Source organism: Tamandua tetradactyla, chromosome 1 (assembly GCF_023851605.1).
Source record: "Tamandua tetradactyla isolate mTamTet1 chromosome 1, mTamTet1.pri, whole genome shotgun sequence".
NCBI classification, from domain to species: Eukaryota; Metazoa; Chordata; class Mammalia; order Pilosa; family Myrmecophagidae; genus Tamandua; species Tamandua tetradactyla.
The window spans coordinates 28,077,255-28,095,785 of NC_135327.1; the positions used below are offsets into that span (position 1 = coordinate 28,077,255).

Sequence of the window (18,531 nt, forward strand, 5' to 3'; positions counted from 1 at the left end):
CTGGCTAGCAGACAAGCATCACCTGCAGGCACCACACTGCCATATTTCAAGTGTCAGACCAAGCACAATAAGGATGGACAGAGCTGTGTATCTTCCTGTGTACAACTCCCAAACCCCTAACGACCCCTTGTTACGGCGTCATCTTCACAGGTAATTCTCACCACCAGACCCTGTGTCCGCAGTTAGTTACCAGGAAAGTGGTGTCATGAGCAAGGAGTGGGAAATGTTGGCAAAACCAAGTGGAAAAAAAACAAGTGAAAGGAAAATGTTAACTGTAGAATTTAGGGTAGATATATGGCTGGGTGTTCACTATGAAGTTCTTTAAACTTTTCTGTATGTTTGCAAATTTCAGTAAAACAAAGTAAAAATGTATCTTCTCCATGAGGTTTTATATACTCTCAACAAGAGCAGGAGCTCTATTTTTAACAGCGTACACAGTAATATTTAATGTCAGAATATGACATTTATTAAAATAAGCAATCAAGAATTATACTTGCTTGAACTACAATTACCAATTGCAAGAAATACAGTCCAAGAGCTTTGCAGGGACTATGAAGTTCAGGATGAGGTCCTCAGAGACTCCAAGTGCTATTTAAATAACAAGAAAATAAGTATTTTTAAAAATTAAATGATTTACAAAAGCATTTATCGGTTCATCATCAGCAAACATGCAGCTCTAGCTTTCCAGCACATGCAGATATTAATTTCAGCTCCATCAACCAGGATTTACATTCTGGTGCACAACAAGCATTCACTTAACACTGGTTTCTGGGAGCCCAAGTTCAACCTTTGACTTGAGCAAATGTTCTTTAAGTTTGTGCCAATCATAAAATTTGTCTCATGGCCCTAGGGTAAGGCCTGATCCAAGAAAAGAACATTTTAAAAGGCCCACAATTTATACTCACTGTTTTGTGATCACTTTCAATTAAGACAGTCACTAGCTTGTAAAAAGAATAATCAAACTACAATCAAAGGCTAAGCTCATTCCCATTTCAAATACAAGTTGACTACTGAGATAATCAAACCAGAATCTCTCATCGCAGCAGTGTTCTACTTGCTATGTCTTCCCATAAGTACAAATCAAAACCACAGGGATGATTCATAAATAGCTGTAAACAGTTCACTTGAAAATTGAGATTTTGTTTCCTAGTGCACCTGCCTTTTTATCTCTAAAAAAATAAACTGTGGGTTAATAGGCAGGGCCAAAGAGCTCATGGTTCTGAATTTAAGATCTGATTACCAAAAGAATTTAAACCATCAGGTGCAGGCAAACTCTTCCAGTAAAAAAAACTTTATTTTCACTGCTTTTTAATGAGTAGGCAAACACATCTTACAATATATCAGAAACAGATTTTTACAATCAGCAAATTAAAAGTTTACATACTACCTCCTAAACAAGGCATAAGAAACATTTGGGGTAAAAATACAAGACTCAAAAACCAATTAAATTAACTTTCATTTCAGATACCCATCAGAAATTTTAAATTATGTGAAATGAAAAAGGAATACTCCAAAACTACCACTGCTGCAGCACACGTTAGGAGCCCTTTCCATGCAGGGAAACTGGGTTCCGACTATAAGCCACGCCGACAATTCCTGCTCTGACCCATGAGGCTTGCTAACACTCAGCACCAGGAACATTCCCTGTTTTGAGTCACCAGGAATCCTGCCCAGCAGAGCCAAAAAAACTGAGGCTGTTAAAAGATGGGAATAAAAGAAGCAAAAAACCACAACTCTGCCTGCCAATATCTGGAGCTGTTCTTAAACCTTCCTCATGGTAGAATGATTACAGCTCAAAATTCCTTCTCTCTTAAAATGGAAGATTTCTGCATTTTCTAGAGGGTTCCTGAAACTACAAACTGAAATCCCAAGCTGATGCTGAACAAGGTGACCACTTCAGAGATCATGGAGCCAGGAGGGCAGGGATAGACAAAGGGAGCTCAGTAGGCAATCTTCAAAATGTTTTATTACAAAATACAGTACAGGGTTCATACAATGTTTTAGTTACAGAAAAAATCTATTATCAGGCAGTGGAATGGAATCAGCACATCAGCATGGACAGCTGGGTCCCTGACTGCTGAAAATGTGAAGTCATTTTCTCCACAGACTGTACCAGCGCCCAATGACTGACCACCCACCATAAGCTGGGACCCAAATTCATCCAGAAACAAGGCAGAGTGGACAGAAAACAACTGAGGTCAGCCTGGAGGTCTCAGGTCATTACTTCTTATTCCTGGGTTTAAGCTCTTCAGCTGCATTACGAAGGAAAATGTAATTTTTCTTTTGGGGATTATAAAATTCATGTCCCTAAGGAGGAAGAAAAAACAAAAATTGTATTAAAAAGAAGCAACTGCTAGCATTTGGTAGGCACTCTTCATTTACCAAGTCCTCTGCTTCGTGCTTTAAGCACAATCTCTCTGGGGGAGCGAAACAGGCCAGCAGATGTGGGAGGGAATTTTCTGTACGAAGGCCGTGTCCTCCCCAGTCAGAAACGTGAGCTACAATGGCAGAGGAGGCGTAAGTCCGGAAAGCGGCCGTAGAGCAAAGGGAAGCGAGTGCGGCCACAAAGAGATGAAAACCACGAGGTCCAATGGAAACAGATTTCCTTCAGGAGAAGCTGGCAGCTGAGAGGCAGAGAAACATGCAGGGTGGACCCACAGACAACAAATTCTGAGACTTTACTCTCTACCATTACATGTGCTGCCTCAAAAATGCCATAGCCCTGTCAGCCTCTTTACACGCTCCCAATAACCCCCCACAGCCCCAAGGCATCACTGTATCCTGCCTCTGCTTCTCTGCCCAGGAACAGAGTGGCTCATGGTCAGCATCTGCCATGAGGCAGGTTCTGATCGAAAGGCTTTACATGTTCTACCTCAACGTCTCCCCACAAACCTGCCAGGAAGGCCCTGCCCTGATAGTTCTTTTCTGAGGGGAAAGTGACTTGCCCAAGGATGCCCAGAGAGAACAAAGAATGACATTCCAGGCCCAGGCCTTCTAACTCCAGAGCCTGGATGTCTACCTGAAAGCACCAAGTGGGACTGCGAGTTCTTACCTTTGACCAGTCATAGCTAGATGCGTACGCAAATATGTTTCCATTGTGATTGAAGCAGCAAGCCGATATTGGCTGATCTAACTGTTCCGAAGTTTTTAGTTTTGTTCTGGCATCTTTGTCCCAAAAACTGAATCTACCATCAGATCCCACAGTTGCCAGAGTGCCATGAACAGGATGAAATGCAATTCCATTTACCTGCAAGGATGGACACACACCATGAGCAGCAGAGGTAGGCAGGGTGGAGAAACTGGGTATTCTCCAAGGCTTCATGCACTGCCTGACATTTTGTCGGCTGCCCACTGATTGTAAGAGGCCAACATAAAAAATCAACTGCCAACCCAGAACTAAACATGTCTTGTGATGAAGACAAGTCAGCAGACCTTGGTATGTGTGTATAGCTAGTAACACCAAGGAATGTACCCCAGAAAAATGGCCTTTTCTTTTAAGTAAACCCAGTTTCTCTATTATAGAAAAATGTGCAAACTGTCCACCAGCACCCAAAGGAGAAAGACATGCCCAGAAAGCATTGAAAGCTTACATTCAAAAACAGAGAATGAAGGAAAACAGCATGTCATAAAAACAGAAACTAAAACCTACAACATAAAGCATTTCTCTCCAGACATGAACATATACACGCTCTCACACAACTGCCCAATCTAGTGTCTGGAAGCATTTTCAGGGTCCGACTAAGTATCTAAAAACATACCGCATAGATATCCTGAGGAGCTGAAGTATTGGTTCCATTAGACCGATGACACTTAAAGGTAAAGTTATCTTTGGCACTGTAAAACAAAGGCCCATCTAAGTTTTCTTTTAAAAAACAAAGCTCAAGTGAAAATGCATGAGCTGGTCAAGTACCACTTACGGATTTGGGGGGTTGATGTAGTGGATTGCAACTCTCCCCTCAATGCTCCCTAGGGCAAAACCAGTTGGCTTGTTCTGTTTGTCTTTAAAAATAGCCACACATCGATGCTACAGTTAAAACAAACAAAAAAGTATTATCACAATGTAAAACAGAAGATTTCATCACTAAAATGAAAGCAAATAATTGTGACCCTGTCCTTGGTTTTTAAGAACTAGAAACCTGGTGGGTCACGGTGGCTTAGCAGGTAGAGTTCTCGCCTGCTATGCTAGAGACGCGATTCCCGGTGCCTGCCCATGTTAAAAAAAAAATAAAAAAACTAGAAACCTATTCCTCAAATTCGATAAAGGAGACATTTCTCTTCCTTTAATCAGCATCCATTTCTTCTTTTTAAATAACTACTTGTATTCTGCCTCCTGATTATATGACCATTTGCTGCCTTCCAGTTGCTAGTTCTTCCTCTGCCATGGTGGTAGGCCACGTCTTCACCCAGCAGTGCACCCCCCAAGTTCCTGAACCAGCACCGGCCCACTCATGAGGCAGCACAACACAAGCTCACTGCAATGAGTGGGCCCATTCCTGACTAGGTGGGCACTCCTCAGGCTCACCAAATGCTTCTGTGCCTCTGCTTCCACAACTGCCAAAGGGAAGCAGTGTCTGCCTGGTCTGAACATTTCACAGGGAAACGGAGAGACACACAAGATACTGGGCATGGTACCACTTTCTAAACTATGAACAGACTATAGAGAAAACAGCTAATCCAGCATTTGCTAGGAGGGCCTCAAAGTTCAGTCTCCTGGACTCTACAAACAATCCAAGAAAACCTTTCTGGAGCAGTTTTGGGGAGGGAAGTGGTCTGTCCTAAGGAAAAGCCAACATCAGGATCATCACTTGCTCCTTTAGTTGTTACATCCTGGCCAAGTGTCAGAGAACCACTCACTCAACCCAAGCAGTCCCCCGTTTTGAGGAGTTCAGGAGGAGGTGGGGTAGGATCAGGACCATGGGGCACGAGGGAGGTTAAAGAGCATTTTCTGTTACTGCGACTCGTTAGTGTATATGGGCTTCCTAAGTAGAAAAGAAAAACCTACACTATTTCTATTTCAGTACTGCCCTCCCCCACCACCCCTTCTTAAGCTAGACTTTAAAATTAAAAAGTGGTAAATTCTTTAAGTGCATAGACCATGACTGACACTCTCTCCCCAACTTGCCCCCGGCACGTATCTTTGGTGTTTAGCACAGAGTCCAGCTCATGACACACAGACTGAACACACGAACTGTACCCTCCAGGGCACCAGTTACCCAGAACACCAACCACGTGGTCCTGGGCAGAGGCTGAAAGGCCTGGAGGAAAGGAGTCAGCAAAGGGTTTTAAACAGGGGTATGGAAAGTCAGAATGCCTTTATCAGAAAGCTCCCTCTGATTCCTGGATGGAGAAGAATTAAAAGAGGACAAAGATCTAAGTGGGGACACTTGTGAGGACACTCTTAGTCATTCCACGTGAGCGATAATAGAGGCTGAGAGGAGACGTGGTGGTCAGGACAGAAATAAGCAGATTCCAAAACATCCTAGAACATTTTGGGGGTGGTGAGTGATATGGAGAGAAGAAAATGAGGGGAGGAAGAATTAAGGATGATTTCCAGGTTCCTGGCTTAGTCAACTAAGCAGATGAAGGCCCCATTTAATGAGATGCAGAGCATACTGGGAGGAACATGCCCAGGTGGTGGGCAGGTTAAATTGTTCATTCACTCAGCAAACATTTATGTCAGGACTGGCTCCAGGTACAAACAAGAATTTCTGCTCTAAGTTTACAGTCTAGCAGACAAACAAGAGACAAAATAAGTAAAATATATAATACGTTAGACGGTGTTAAGGACTTGTGAGAAAAGTAAGGCAGGGAAGGGTAGCAAGAAGTGTCTGGGGGAAATGGCCAAGGAGACTCTTGAGGAGAGGGTGACATTTGAATGCATATCTGAAGGGAGAGGTGGGTTCAGTTTGAGATACTGCTGGGCTGAGAAGGGTGAGGAAACAAAAAGGAGCTGTTAGGCTATTAGAATCCTGGTCAGGAGCACAGAAGTGAGGTCTGCCTGGATCCAAGTCTCCAGCCCATAAGATGTGACAGAAGCAATGGCAATGGATAGGAGGTAAGAAGTTACTTAGATGGAGAAGGCAGGGCCTAGGGCAGACAGCTGAAGATCTGTGACAGTCAGCGAAGAATCAGCCAGGAAGACAACCAGAGAGAGGTAGGAAGGGGAAATAATGAAAAAATGTCTTAATAACATGTAAGAATGGTGGTGAATGGCACTCTGTGACAGTGAGATGAAGAATGGCCAGTGTTCCTTGGAATTATTGATGTGGAAGCTGCTGGTAAGCATGCCAAAGAGTTCTGGTGGAATAATGGAAGCAGATTTCCCAATAAAGTAGGGTGCAAAATGAGTGGAAGGTAAGGGAGCAAAAACAGTTGATGCAAGACAGGAAAGAGGAAGAGATACAGGGTGGTACTGAGGGAGGACGTGGGGGTCATGAGAGGTTTGTTTTCCAGGCAATGGAATGAGCATGTTTAAGTGCTAATGGAGAGGCACTAAGAGGGAGAGATGGAAAAAAGAGAAAAAGAGAGGTGATCAAAGGCTAAGGCTTCTGAGAACTGGCTTTAGGAGGACATGGGGTCCACCCCACAAACCTGGCCTTCAGAGGGACAGGGAGGAGAAAGACAGGGAAGATGCAAGTGCAGGTAAATTTCTAGATTTAGCAGGAGTTAGATGAGGAAGTTCCCAACCTTCAGGCTGTATGTGTTCTGAGTAGCAGCTGCTCTGTTGAGACAAGTACAAAAGGAAGGAGGGTCTAGGTGACTGAAGAGAGGAGAGACATCTAGCCATCTTTGTGATAATTGAAGACTGACTGAGGAGCAAAACCAAGATAATGTCGAGGCATGATAAAAGCACAGCTGAAGTTGGACAGTATGAATTTACAATGTAATCAGTCCATCCAGGTGGTTTATTCAGGAGCACTCAGCTGCCCAGTGGGATATTTGGAGAGGACAGGTAAGTTGGGCTTATCCAGGGATGGAGATAGTATTTAATTATTCCTTAAATACTTGCTGTTTGTATCCTTAAATACACCCCTTTAAAGTATATACAGAATTACCAAAAGTACAATTATATTTCATGCTCAAGCAGTTCTCTTGCTTATAGCTGGTGCTAAATGCATGCTCCCTGATCTAACTCACCTGATGTTTCAGTGGAGATTCTATCCTTCTGAATTCAGAAGGTTGGTTCTCTAATTGGTAGACAATCAGTACCCTCTCTGCAGTCGCCACGACTGCCATGGGGTAAATCTAGGGAATGGAAGAAAGCATGACATGCTTTAGTGAAGGACTAGGCGTCTATATTCCAAAGTATTGGATCAATCTTTTAGAGTCACAAAAACAAGCCTACATTTTATTAAGATTAATGATCTATGATTTCAATATGTTTCACAAAAACCTAGGAAAAAACACATGCAGTATAGAATATTTGTTTTTTAAACTAACTATAAAATTTGTGAGTATTTAGAAAATATACCTAGGAATAGAGAAGAAATGAAAATCCCTTATGTCATCATCCCCTTAAATGTAACCATTGTTAACATTCAAGTATATTTTACATCAGTCTTTCCTTAATATTATAATATGTATTCATATGTTTCTATATTATCTGTGGTATTGACTCAAAATGTCTGTTTAATAAGCATCAGCCCATATCATACACTTTTTCCCAGAAGACTAAGAGTAGTTATCAGATGATAGTACCATGCAGTTCACTGGACCATGCCATCTTCTTGGCCCATGAAGTAACTTCCAGTGTTACTTTCATTTGTATCTTTGGTTTCCTTGTCAGGATAAATTACTGAAAGTGGGAATACTGGAGCAATTGGTACAAAACTTTAAGACTTAAAACTAAACAGATAGAGGAAGTTCTTCAGTTTCTACCCCATTCAGAGATAGTTTCCAAAGACCTAGCACCACATTATAAAGTTTTTGTCAGTTTTCCAACCGCCACCCAATATCATATTAATGACTGCAAGTAGCTATCAGTATATGTTCAAAGAACAACTTACCAAAAACTTGACACTCAGTATTTAGTAATTCTGATATAATTACAGAAATCTCCCAATTTAAGATGAATGAGGTAATATGAACTATATCCTTCATATCTATCATTACATTTTGAGAAAAATTTAGATTACTCTTCAAAGTGAGGTATTTTAAACTAAGAAATGTTTGTTTTTTAAAAGCAAATACATATACAGGTAAGTTAACAATTACTTACCACGTCGGCACAGTAACATCTTTCGGGGAGTTGCAAAACCATCATTGGATTTGATGATCGTGTGTCCCAAAACTAAACCAAGTCAGAATAATCAGTAAGTCACCAGGCAGAACTGAATTCCAAAGTGTAAGAATAAATATCAACCTTGATGGATATGGTATACCTTTAAAGTCTTATCCCAGCTCCCAGTCATCACACAGCTGTAGTTTGGTGCTTTGATCCAATGTATGGTTTTAACAGGAGCATCATGCTTTCAGTAAGACAAAACGAAACCAGACCAAGGTAAATTAACAATGTGCTAAATGGCTGCAGTTCTTGAAATTCAGAGAAGGAACAATTTAAATATTGAGGTCATCCCAAACAAAATCCAGAAGATGTCTTATCATCTTCTCATGGTAAAAATATTCAATGTAATATAACTGCATGTATCTACCCTCCAGTCTAACAAATTTATTTTAAATAGTCTTTCAACTAGTATGTGAAAGTGAGAATAAGCCCACCCCAGGAAAATATTCAGAGAACTACACCGTTTTTTTTTTCTTTACTAAGATGACATGAATTAAAGACCATGAAGATGCTTCTAGCACACAGTACCATAACCTTGTGGTATATACCTTCCTGAAAATGTTTTAGGGTCAAGAGGCTTTTCCTGAATTCCTATGACCAGGGGAGACCCTCTGGCTCTAAATTGTCTCAGTGTACCTCCTCTCTCAATATTAATCACCAAAATTCTGTGTCTGCTGACCCTGAGTAGATCCAAGCTTAGAAGCATTTACCTTACTTACTGATGTACCTCTAGCCCCTAATGACAATGTCTAGCATATATTAGGCATTTAACAAATATTTGTTGAATGAATGAATGAACAAATGCAGTTGGTAAAAGACAAGCCAGATGGGTGCTGGAATGTCAAATGCATGAATGATGAGGACGACCTATAGCATTTGTCTTTTATAGATTTTAACATCGTAACTCCTTAGGACACCACCTTTAGAAGAATCCTATTCTTTATACATAGGGAAGCTTTACCATAGAACAACCCGTGAAATACTAGTAAGAACAAGAATGGTTATAAAATTGTGCTATTCTTGTGTTTGACAGGCTTCTGGTATCCTTAGTCTACTCTGGTACAAACTACATCTTTTTCATAATAAAGAATTATTGTAATTATAATTTAAAAATTATCACAACTCTGGATACTAGCCTTGCCCAGCATTTTTGCAAAGAACAGGTTTTTATTACCTGTGCAATCTGTATTGCCTGATTACTGTTGAGGTCCCACATTTTGGCAGTTTTATCACATGACGCTGTAAATACTTTGCTTCCATCCTAAAATAAAATGGAGGAGAAAACTTGGCACTCTCAGAAAAATAAAATCTCTATATGCACATTTAGGTTATTAGGTTGAATATCACTGAGGCAGGAGTTTGCTTTGTAATTTTTAATTTTACAGTTATTTGGGGGCTAATGTGTTGCAAACTAAAGTGTCACATAAAAAAACACTAATTTTTATTTATGACTTATTTTCCAAAGAGATGGTACATAAACAGGACAAGAAAATTCAAATTAACTATCTCCCCCTTCTCTAAGCTTAAATTTCCTCTCAAGAGTCAACCAGGGGCTCCCTAGGGACTTCTCTACAGTCTTTGCATATCATACATCTATATGTATTGCTACATTTTCAAAAAATGTTTTATTTTGATAAATTTCAAGCCTTAGAGAAGTTGCAAAATGATACAATGAATACCCATAAACTCTTCACCTAGACTCACCAATTATAAACATTTTGCCACATTTACTTACTCTCTCTATATAGTCACAGACATATGTAAAAATGTATATGACTTTCATTTAGCTCATATATGTATATTTCTTTTCAGTTCACATTTAATAGCATTCCAAAGTGTATGCAATAAAACTAATTTACAATAATCACCAGTTCTGTCTAAACTCCAGCTTAAAAAACTAGCAGCATGTAATGATTTAAAAAATATTCACATATAGAACTCATAAAACAGGTCAACCAAATATAAAACAGTTAAACTAGTTAAAAATAAAGCAGTGAGTTGAAAGTTTAGAGCAGAGATTGGCGAACATTTTCTTGAAGGGCCAGAGAGAAAATATATCAGGCTTTGTGAATCAAAGTGTCTCTGTTACAAATACTCAATTCTGTCACTGCATTTTGAAAGCAGCCACACACATTACATAAATGTGTGGCTGTGTTGCAATGAAACTTTATTTACATTACAGGCAACGGCCACATTTGGCCTGTGGGCCAGTTTTGCAGACCCCTAGCCTAGACCACTTCATTTCTGATTGCACTGTGCGAAGATTTATCACCATCCTCCCTAGCAAAAATTCCTTCCTGTGTGAAGTCACCAGTTCTCCATTGGAAAGGAGACAAAACCTGCTTCTTGCTCCATTATTTAAGGTATGAAGATAATTCTAAAATAAAAATCCTTAGAAACACAGCAAAGGAAAGATACCAATGTATGGCATGGGGCTGCTTGCGGCTGAGTGCAACACTGATCCACCTCTCATAAAGTGCCAACCCCCCCCCCCACACACACACACACACGCTTGTCTTTTGTGTGCCCAAGTCAAGGGCCTACTCTATATCAGCACTAGGGAGCAACACATGCCAGATCTCAGCAGACATATACAAACACAGAGGATCATCCATTAGATGGCCAGTGCAGAGAAATGTCCTTAGGCCACCCAAGAATCACCTTCACATGCTTGGCTTCTATGCCCCAACCTCAGTATTTTGTGCTTCTGTGCCTTTACACACATGGCCTCCTCTCCCAGAATGCCTCTTGTCCTCCCAGGCTAACTGATAGTCTTCTTGAAAGGTTCTATGAGGGAGGCAGCCTGAGTTCCGAAGTCAGAAAGTTCTGGTCTGGACCTAGGCCTACCCTCAGGTACTTATTGTTAGGTCGGGGGAACCGGGAAGGGCACTGCAACTGGAGCTGTGGAGGCTGTGCCACCCCTCCCAACATGGACTCTGGAACCGCCCCTTCCCGACACCTGACTTCTGGAACTGATGAACCACCCCTTCCGACCACCTGACTTCCGGAGAACCGCCCCCTCCGACCACCTGACTTCCGGAGAACCGCCCCTTCCGGACATCACCTGACCCCCTTGCTTAAAATCTGCCCACGCCATCACGCAGGCGCTGACTCACCTCCCTCCATCTTGGACTCAGTGAGCTCAGCCCGGGAGTGCAGAAATAAACCTGCCCGCTTTAAATTTCCTGGTCTACTGTCCTTTTTTTCCACCCTTTCGCCTCCTAAACCTTTCACTTATTGCTATATCCCCTAGGTAGGTTCCTTAACTACATTGTAACAAACACCCTGCCAGTCACCGCACATAGATATATTTCATCCAGCTCTCACAACTTCCCACTCATGGAAATTCTGTTTTTATATTTGTCTGTCCCTCCCTAAAAGATCACAGGGTGCAAGAGCAAAGGGTTAGTCTACTTTGAGCTCCACTCTTACCCCCAATGTCAACATAAGATTCTGTTATGTGCAGAATTGAGTGATGTTACCTGTTATTACCCTCGTTTTATAAATGCAGAAACAGACTCAGAGATTGGCTGACGAAGTAAAAAAGCTAGAAGTGATAAAGTAAAAATCTGAAGCTGCAGGTACATTTACTTTCCTCAATTCTTACCTCTTCTTGAAGCATTTATGGCACCTTTCTCAAACTCTATAGTTGCTTTTTGTTTCCTGTTACCCGTCACTGGTACATCTTGCCTCCTTCATACATGCCTCACTACAGAAAAAACTCTTTATTCCTAGACATGTTTGATACCCCACTAGATGGAATGCGACTTACAGACAGGAGGTGGGTTTTATTTATTTTTGTAAATTCGAACGACTGCTCAATAATACTCTAGCAACAGAATTCCTTTATAGTTAACTCCATTCTTTATCATACTTCATAAAAGACTTTATAATTCTGACTCATACTCAATCAGTGAAGAAAGCCAGGCAAAATACATGGATTTTTACGCAAGAAAAGCTCTTAGCATTAAATGCTTTCAGAGAGTAACTAATTAAAGCCAACATCAATGGGCCACATTAAGAATATCAATAAATTACTGAGTTCACATGCAGAAACTTAAAATTCCTACCACGTACATACACACATGCTGACTATGTTTCAGGTTTTTAACTATTCTGATTTACACCAACACATTTTAAGTAGAAGAAAAGATTAAAAACGGAATGAAACCTACATCACTCCAGCAGACATCCAGGACAGGCCCTGTGTGCATCTGCTGGGCTTTTGGAATAGTCTGTCCATTGTCTTGAACTTCCCAACAGCGTACCTACAGAAATAAGACAGTTAATGCAAGCAAAGCAATGTGTGATATATTACATCCATTAACACCTAATAACTAATAGGATATAATTGAAACATACATGGACTTCTCATAACCTAATCATCTAATTTTAAGAACAAAGCAAGTGAGAAGTATATGCAAGCAGCTATTTTCCTATTTCTTTCAATTGTGAATTTAATTGTGCATTTAAAATACATAATTTCTATTGCTCACACCTAAAACTGCAGACAATTTTCTCATCATATCTATGAACTATATCTCCTAAAATGCAACATCACTTACCCATTTAGCATTCAGACTCAAGACCAAAGTGGAAACTTACTATTCTTGTCTTGTAATCAGATTACTTTACTTGTAATCAGATTACTTTATTCTGATTTTTTTTATCATTTCATCCTGATTATAAACGTATTGTATTTTACTTTGAGATTTTATAACTATATCAAGAAAATAAAAGCCACTCTTAATCCCACCACAATCACTGCTAAAAGTTCAGTTTACTTCTAATCCTCCTGTGCAAATATAAATTTCCTTGAAAAACGAAACACTGGGCTACAAGGTATCTTCAATTTTGTAAATGCAACTTTTCTCACTTGTATCATTAGCCTGTTTGTCATGAAACAGTCTTCTAACCTGGTTATTCTTAAAAATCTTTTTAAGAACTACTTGTAAGAGGCAAACCTGCTCAACTTTGGCTGCTGTTCTCATTGCCCCCTGCCTCCCTATTGTGGGGGAAAGTTTGAAATCCACTTCCAAAAACTTGTAAAAAAGGTATTTCATCATATGGACATACCATAAGTTATCATTATGACTGGATATTACAATTTGTTCAAAAATTTCACTGGCATGACTTAATCTAGTAATAAGCACTGTTTCTGTTCATGAATGGCACCGCCAGGTAGTGACTAGGAGCATGGGTTGGGCAAGACCAACTGGGTCTGCATCCTAGCTTTGATATGGAGTCTTGGGCCAGTTCTTTTATTTCTCAGCATTCTGATCTGTAAAATGGGAGTAACAGTAAATTCATACTACTTGAGCTACTGTAAAGAGCAAAATCAGATAATGTATGTAAAGTACGCTATCCAGTTTCTTCCTCAAATTCCAAAAGGTAATCAGTTACCTTTTGGTAACTGATAATGATAATAATTTGGTAATCTAGGATAAGGATAATCCTTATCCTAGATGAAGGATATAAACTTAAGGATTTCTGATTGACATTTCCAATTACCCTCCAGAAGAGTTGTACAAATTTGCATACTTATCAACAGTATATGTAAGGTTCCTGCTTATCCTTGCCAACACTTAGTTTTATTCTTTTAAACATTTTACTTTTGTTCAACTGATAGAAAAAGGGCCTATCATTTAAATTTGTATTTATCCGATTACTAGGTGAGGGTGAATAGTTTGAATTCATTTACTTTAACTAGCTATTTGAACTTCTTGTATACTATCATGGATAATATTCATTCTCAACAAACATTACATTTGATTTGGGAATATGCTTTCAGATAATTAGAATAGGAATTTTTAAGCAATGTTGTTGATTGTGCTTTCCTAACAAAAATAAGAATAAGGATTTCTACTGGTTAGAGGGGTTCAAAGCCTCTAAGTTGATTCCTTTAAAAAGGCCATGAATAAGTCTTAACTCTGTCTCATTCGTTTGAGAAAGAATTGAACTAGAAAGCAAGCTACCCTTGCCCATACAATGAGAAATGAGAAATTATTTATATAACATGCGTTTAAGGAGCACTTACATCATTAGCCCATGATCCTGCAATTAGAAAGTTCCCAGGCAAGGCTGGTGGACTAAAAGATAGACAGCCAATGCTATCATCTGGAGAAGATGTTACTTCAATATCCTGCAGGGGTGGGGTGGGGAGGAGAAAGTCAATGTTAAAATTTCTGCATCTTCACAATTTTATTCAAAATTGCTTTCTTTCCTGCTAAACACCTCATGGTGGATTTTTCTTGTGCTCAAAAACTAGCTGAATTAGCCTTTCCTTACTTTGATCAAAAAAGGGAATAATAAATAAGCCAGTAAAAAGCACTTGCATAGCAGGGACTAGAAGTAGCATCTAAGCGAAATGCCCACAACATTTTCCTAATGATGTGTCAACAGTTCACTCCTGCCTCAAAGAGAATGATGGCAGTAATCACCTGGGGCCCCACTCACAGAAATTCTGATTCAATAATTGTGGACTGGACTTTGAGGATCTGATATTTTAACAGGAACCAAAAAGTTATTATGGTGATCAGGCAAGAAAGGACACTAGTCCAAGGGGATATACTGTTTCTGTGCGCCAATGTTTGAGAAAGCTGGGCTAGACAAAATTTAAGCACTTTCACTCTCAAAAGAGGCTGTCAGGCCATCTCAGGTTCTCCAGATGCAATTGGTATGGGATAGCCTGGTCTGCACTCTTCCTATAAACCCTGTGACACTTAATGTGGTACCTTCATAGGGTTGTGATTGTCTGTAGTTGTGCTGCCAAACATGCTGGTCCCACCAGTTCCAAAACCGGAGGTAGTTCCAAACAGACTCATTTTGGTCCTAAAAAACAATGGAATATGGTAAAACAGGTTCTTCCTTAAGTAGTGAATACAACCAAGAGGCAATTTAAAGATAAGCAGGTCACAAAAGGGGAACACTCTAAATGGTTCAGTGCCAGATTCTCTACAGAAGGGATCTAATGATCTATGTGATAAGCAGAGTATTTTTAAGTAAACTTTTAATATTTGAGTAGTTTCCAATTTATAGAAAAACTGTGAAAAAGAATTCTCATACACTTCACACCTACCTCCCCCACTGGTATGTATGTATATTGGATTAGTATGATTTGTGATAATTCATGAACTAATATTAACTTACTATAGCAGAGCATTTTTTTAGTCACTAAGTAGAAATATACTCAGTCTTTAAACAGTTATAGAAACTGAGTTGAGCACCAGGACTACAAGAGTAAACAAGACAGAACCTTTGAGGTTCCCACTTGGTGGGAATTCATTTTCTTCTTAGTGATTTGTGTACTCAGATTCAGGTCAATATCTCTGCAAGAAGTCACAAAGAAAAGCAATCAGTCCTGGCAGCCAGTCAGCAGTCTCTCTGTAGGAGTTTAAAATAAATCACTTTGGTCTCCTTGGGTGCCAAAAGGTTTGGTATGGTAATAATGTTTTGGGACATTTACCTAGTGAGAACCCCAACCTCCAATTTCTTCCTGCTGCCATGGTCTAGTAGACTCACTAGGGCTGGGATGCTGGGATCCTAATCTCACTAGGTCTCATTTTTCGAATCCTGCAAACACAAAGAATGCTAACACCATCTCAGGGTTATTCTGAGGATGAAATTGGATTATCTACATAGAAAGCACAATGTCCAGCATATAGTAAGTTTGGATAAATGTCTTTCCCTTCTTTCTTTCTTTCAAGGAGTATGTCTACATACCATAACTCTCTAATGACTCATGTACATCAATGCCACATTTTCAAATCTGTTACTGGCTAGCAAAGTTTTGCACCCTGAAGTCTACCATGTCAGTCACTTCTCCAAAAGGAGCCAACAATTGAGTGACATATCTATTAACAAGATTGGCACCTCTAAAGCAGGACAATACAGAATGGAGAAACTGCATAACTTGTGGGAAGGCATCTGAATTTCCCCAGAATTCAATGAAAAATAGCAAGCACAGACAATATGGGTCAGATTAATACTATGAGCATATATCTCAAAAGTGACTCTAGGAAAGACATCGTGCTTGCTGACCACATCTCTGTCCTCAAATGTTAGAAAAGTACCTAATACAACAGCTAACTATCAACAAACGAAAGGAAAAATGACATGACTTGTGCAATCAGAGTCCAAGAACTAGCTATATCGCTTGGGCAAGATATCAGGCCTTGTTTTTCTCATCCATAAAACAGAGATACTAACATCCTCCTCACCGAATTAAGAAAACTGTATGCAAACTAAGAAAGGTAACACACACAGTGATTAAAAAACAGATTCTTAATAAATGGTTACTTCCACTCCATTCCTCTCCTCAACCATCCAGATGCAAAATATTTCTGCCATTAGGAATGAATGTAAAAGGACATGGCACTTGCAAGCAAAAGTCTTTCAAATATTAATGCAACCTAACGGATCACACGTTATGCTGGGTATTAGGAACCCTCAAGAAGTTCAGAGGACATTTCTACATCGCCAGCTAATTTTCTTTCACTATCCCCTCCTCACGAGTCACAAGGGTACACGGGCTTCCTTTCTGCCCACAAACCGAGCAAGTTCATCCCTGCCTTGGAACATTCTTACTGCCTGCTTCTTCAGCCTGGATGATCCCACAAAACTCCCTCCAGTTACTTCCATTTTAACCTACAAGTCCCAGATCAAAAGTTGCTTTCTCGGAACTGTTTGGGGTGATGAAGGATTTCTAAAACTGCAATGTGGTAAAAATTACACAACTGCATAAAATTTCCCAAGCTCACTGAAAAGTACACTCAAAATATGTGAGTTTTATTTTATGTTGGTTATTTTTCAATAAAAGTGTTAAATGTATTTTTTTTTAAGTCACCTCTGCAGAAGCTTCCCGGCCTACTTTCCTAATCTAATTGTATCTAAGCCTTCCCACCTTCCACCACATTCCGGTTTTCTTCAGGGCACGTGTCAGGATCTGGAATTCCTTTACTTGTTTACAATCAATCTCCTAACCCAGAATATCAGCTCCAAAGGGTAGGATTCTTCCCTACTGTACATGTGGTGCCTCAGCCCAGTGTCCAGCCTATAGCGTCTGGTATTTTACAGAAACAAAGAAACTGGGTTTCAGGTAATCAGCGCTACAAAGAAAACTAGGCAGTCTCTACCACGTTAATCTGCTTAATTTCCTTCGTAGTACTGACAAGTACCTGAAACTAAGCTTATTTCTTTCTTTCTAGAAGGACTGTCAAGCAAAGCCTTTCGAGGAAGAGGCATGTATCGGACGAGAAGCCAGACGCGTGACGGGGAAGGGCTTTGCAGGCAGAGGCGAAGGAAGCTGCCATTAACTCTCGGCGGGACCTTTCCCAAGACCTCAGTTTCCTCAAGAGACAAGTGAAGAGGTTAGACCCTAAGTGGCTCCTAAAGCCCCTTCCAGCTCTGGTGTCGCTTCCAGAGACCGCTAACGAAGCTCGGTCAACAGTCGGCTCGTCCCCCGGCGTCTCGCTCCGAGACGCACTCCGCGGGGTACCCGGCCTCCACCCGCGCCATCGCCGCCGGGTAACAAGGAGGGCAGCAGAGGCCTACCTGAACGTCTCACCACGGCGGGAGCTGGCAGTGGAGGGCGGGAGGGACCCGGAAGCCTGCGACCCAGCTTTGGCGCGGAGGAGGTGAGGGCAAAGGGGAGCCGACAAAGGTCCAGAGAACCCAGGACACCTCTCGCCGACGGTGGAAGCTGCCCCAATTACCGTGGGGACACTGCGCATGCGCCCCTGAGCCACTTCCTGTGTCGCCCGGAAGACTGGCAATGAAGGAAAAGTTTCCTTCTCGCGCAAGGAGAGTGCACATGCGTAGAAGCGTTATTGATGCCGGGAGGAAGTCCTAGTGCCAGCTGTTTCTGGATTGGCCGAAAGTTGGAGAAGCCGCCGCAGGTTGCCAAGCCACCGCTTTTTAAAATCACAGTCGACCTAGTTGACAGTGATTAGCTGTTTTCGCTTGTGAATTATTTACCGTCTTTAAAAGCCTAAAAAAATTCGAATTGCTACCGGTTCAAGTCCAAGGCCATTTAACCCTGAGAGAAGCTAATTCTCTCTTGTAGTGTGGTGAAGTGCCTGTTGGTCTACTGGAAAAGCCTATGCCATCCCTGGGCTCTGGACTTCAATTTCCTGACCTAAAATAGGGCTAATGACGCCTAGCTTCCAGGACTATTCTTAATTAGGTTCGAATGAAACAGCAAATGTGAAAGACTTGCTAATTGTAAATTCTGTATCAATATTAAGAGC

At 40.7% G+C, this 18,531-nt stretch overlaps 1 protein-coding gene across 3 annotated transcripts; it reads right to left on the bottom strand.

The window, feature by feature from the left end:
* Positions 1-1,946: 1,946 nt before the first annotated feature.
* RAE1 (ribonucleic acid export 1) lies at positions 1,947-18,019 on the bottom strand. Of its 3 annotated transcripts, none has more exons than XM_077113254.1 (12): positions 17,837-18,019; positions 15,019-15,115; positions 14,322-14,426; positions 12,460-12,552; positions 9,459-9,545; positions 8,382-8,468; positions 8,219-8,290; positions 7,138-7,245; positions 3,918-4,024; positions 3,759-3,834; positions 3,053-3,247; positions 1,947-2,307 (listed from the first exon to the last, which is right to left on the bottom strand). In XM_077113254.1, the coding sequence occupies exons 1-12, from the start codon at positions 18,013-18,015 to the stop codon at positions 2,221-2,223; spliced, it is 1,293 nt and encodes a 430-aa protein (XP_076969369.1). In that variant the 5' UTR covers positions 18,016-18,019; the 3' UTR covers positions 1,947-2,220. The 3 variants fall into 3 exon arrangements, with proteins under 3 accessions (XP_076969369.1, XP_076969379.1, XP_076969390.1); XM_077113264.1 differs by lacking the exon at positions 17,837-18,019 and adding an exon at positions 17,461-17,719; XM_077113275.1 differs by lacking the exon at positions 17,837-18,019 and adding an exon at positions 15,750-15,772.
* Positions 18,020-18,531: the final 512 nt, after the last annotated feature.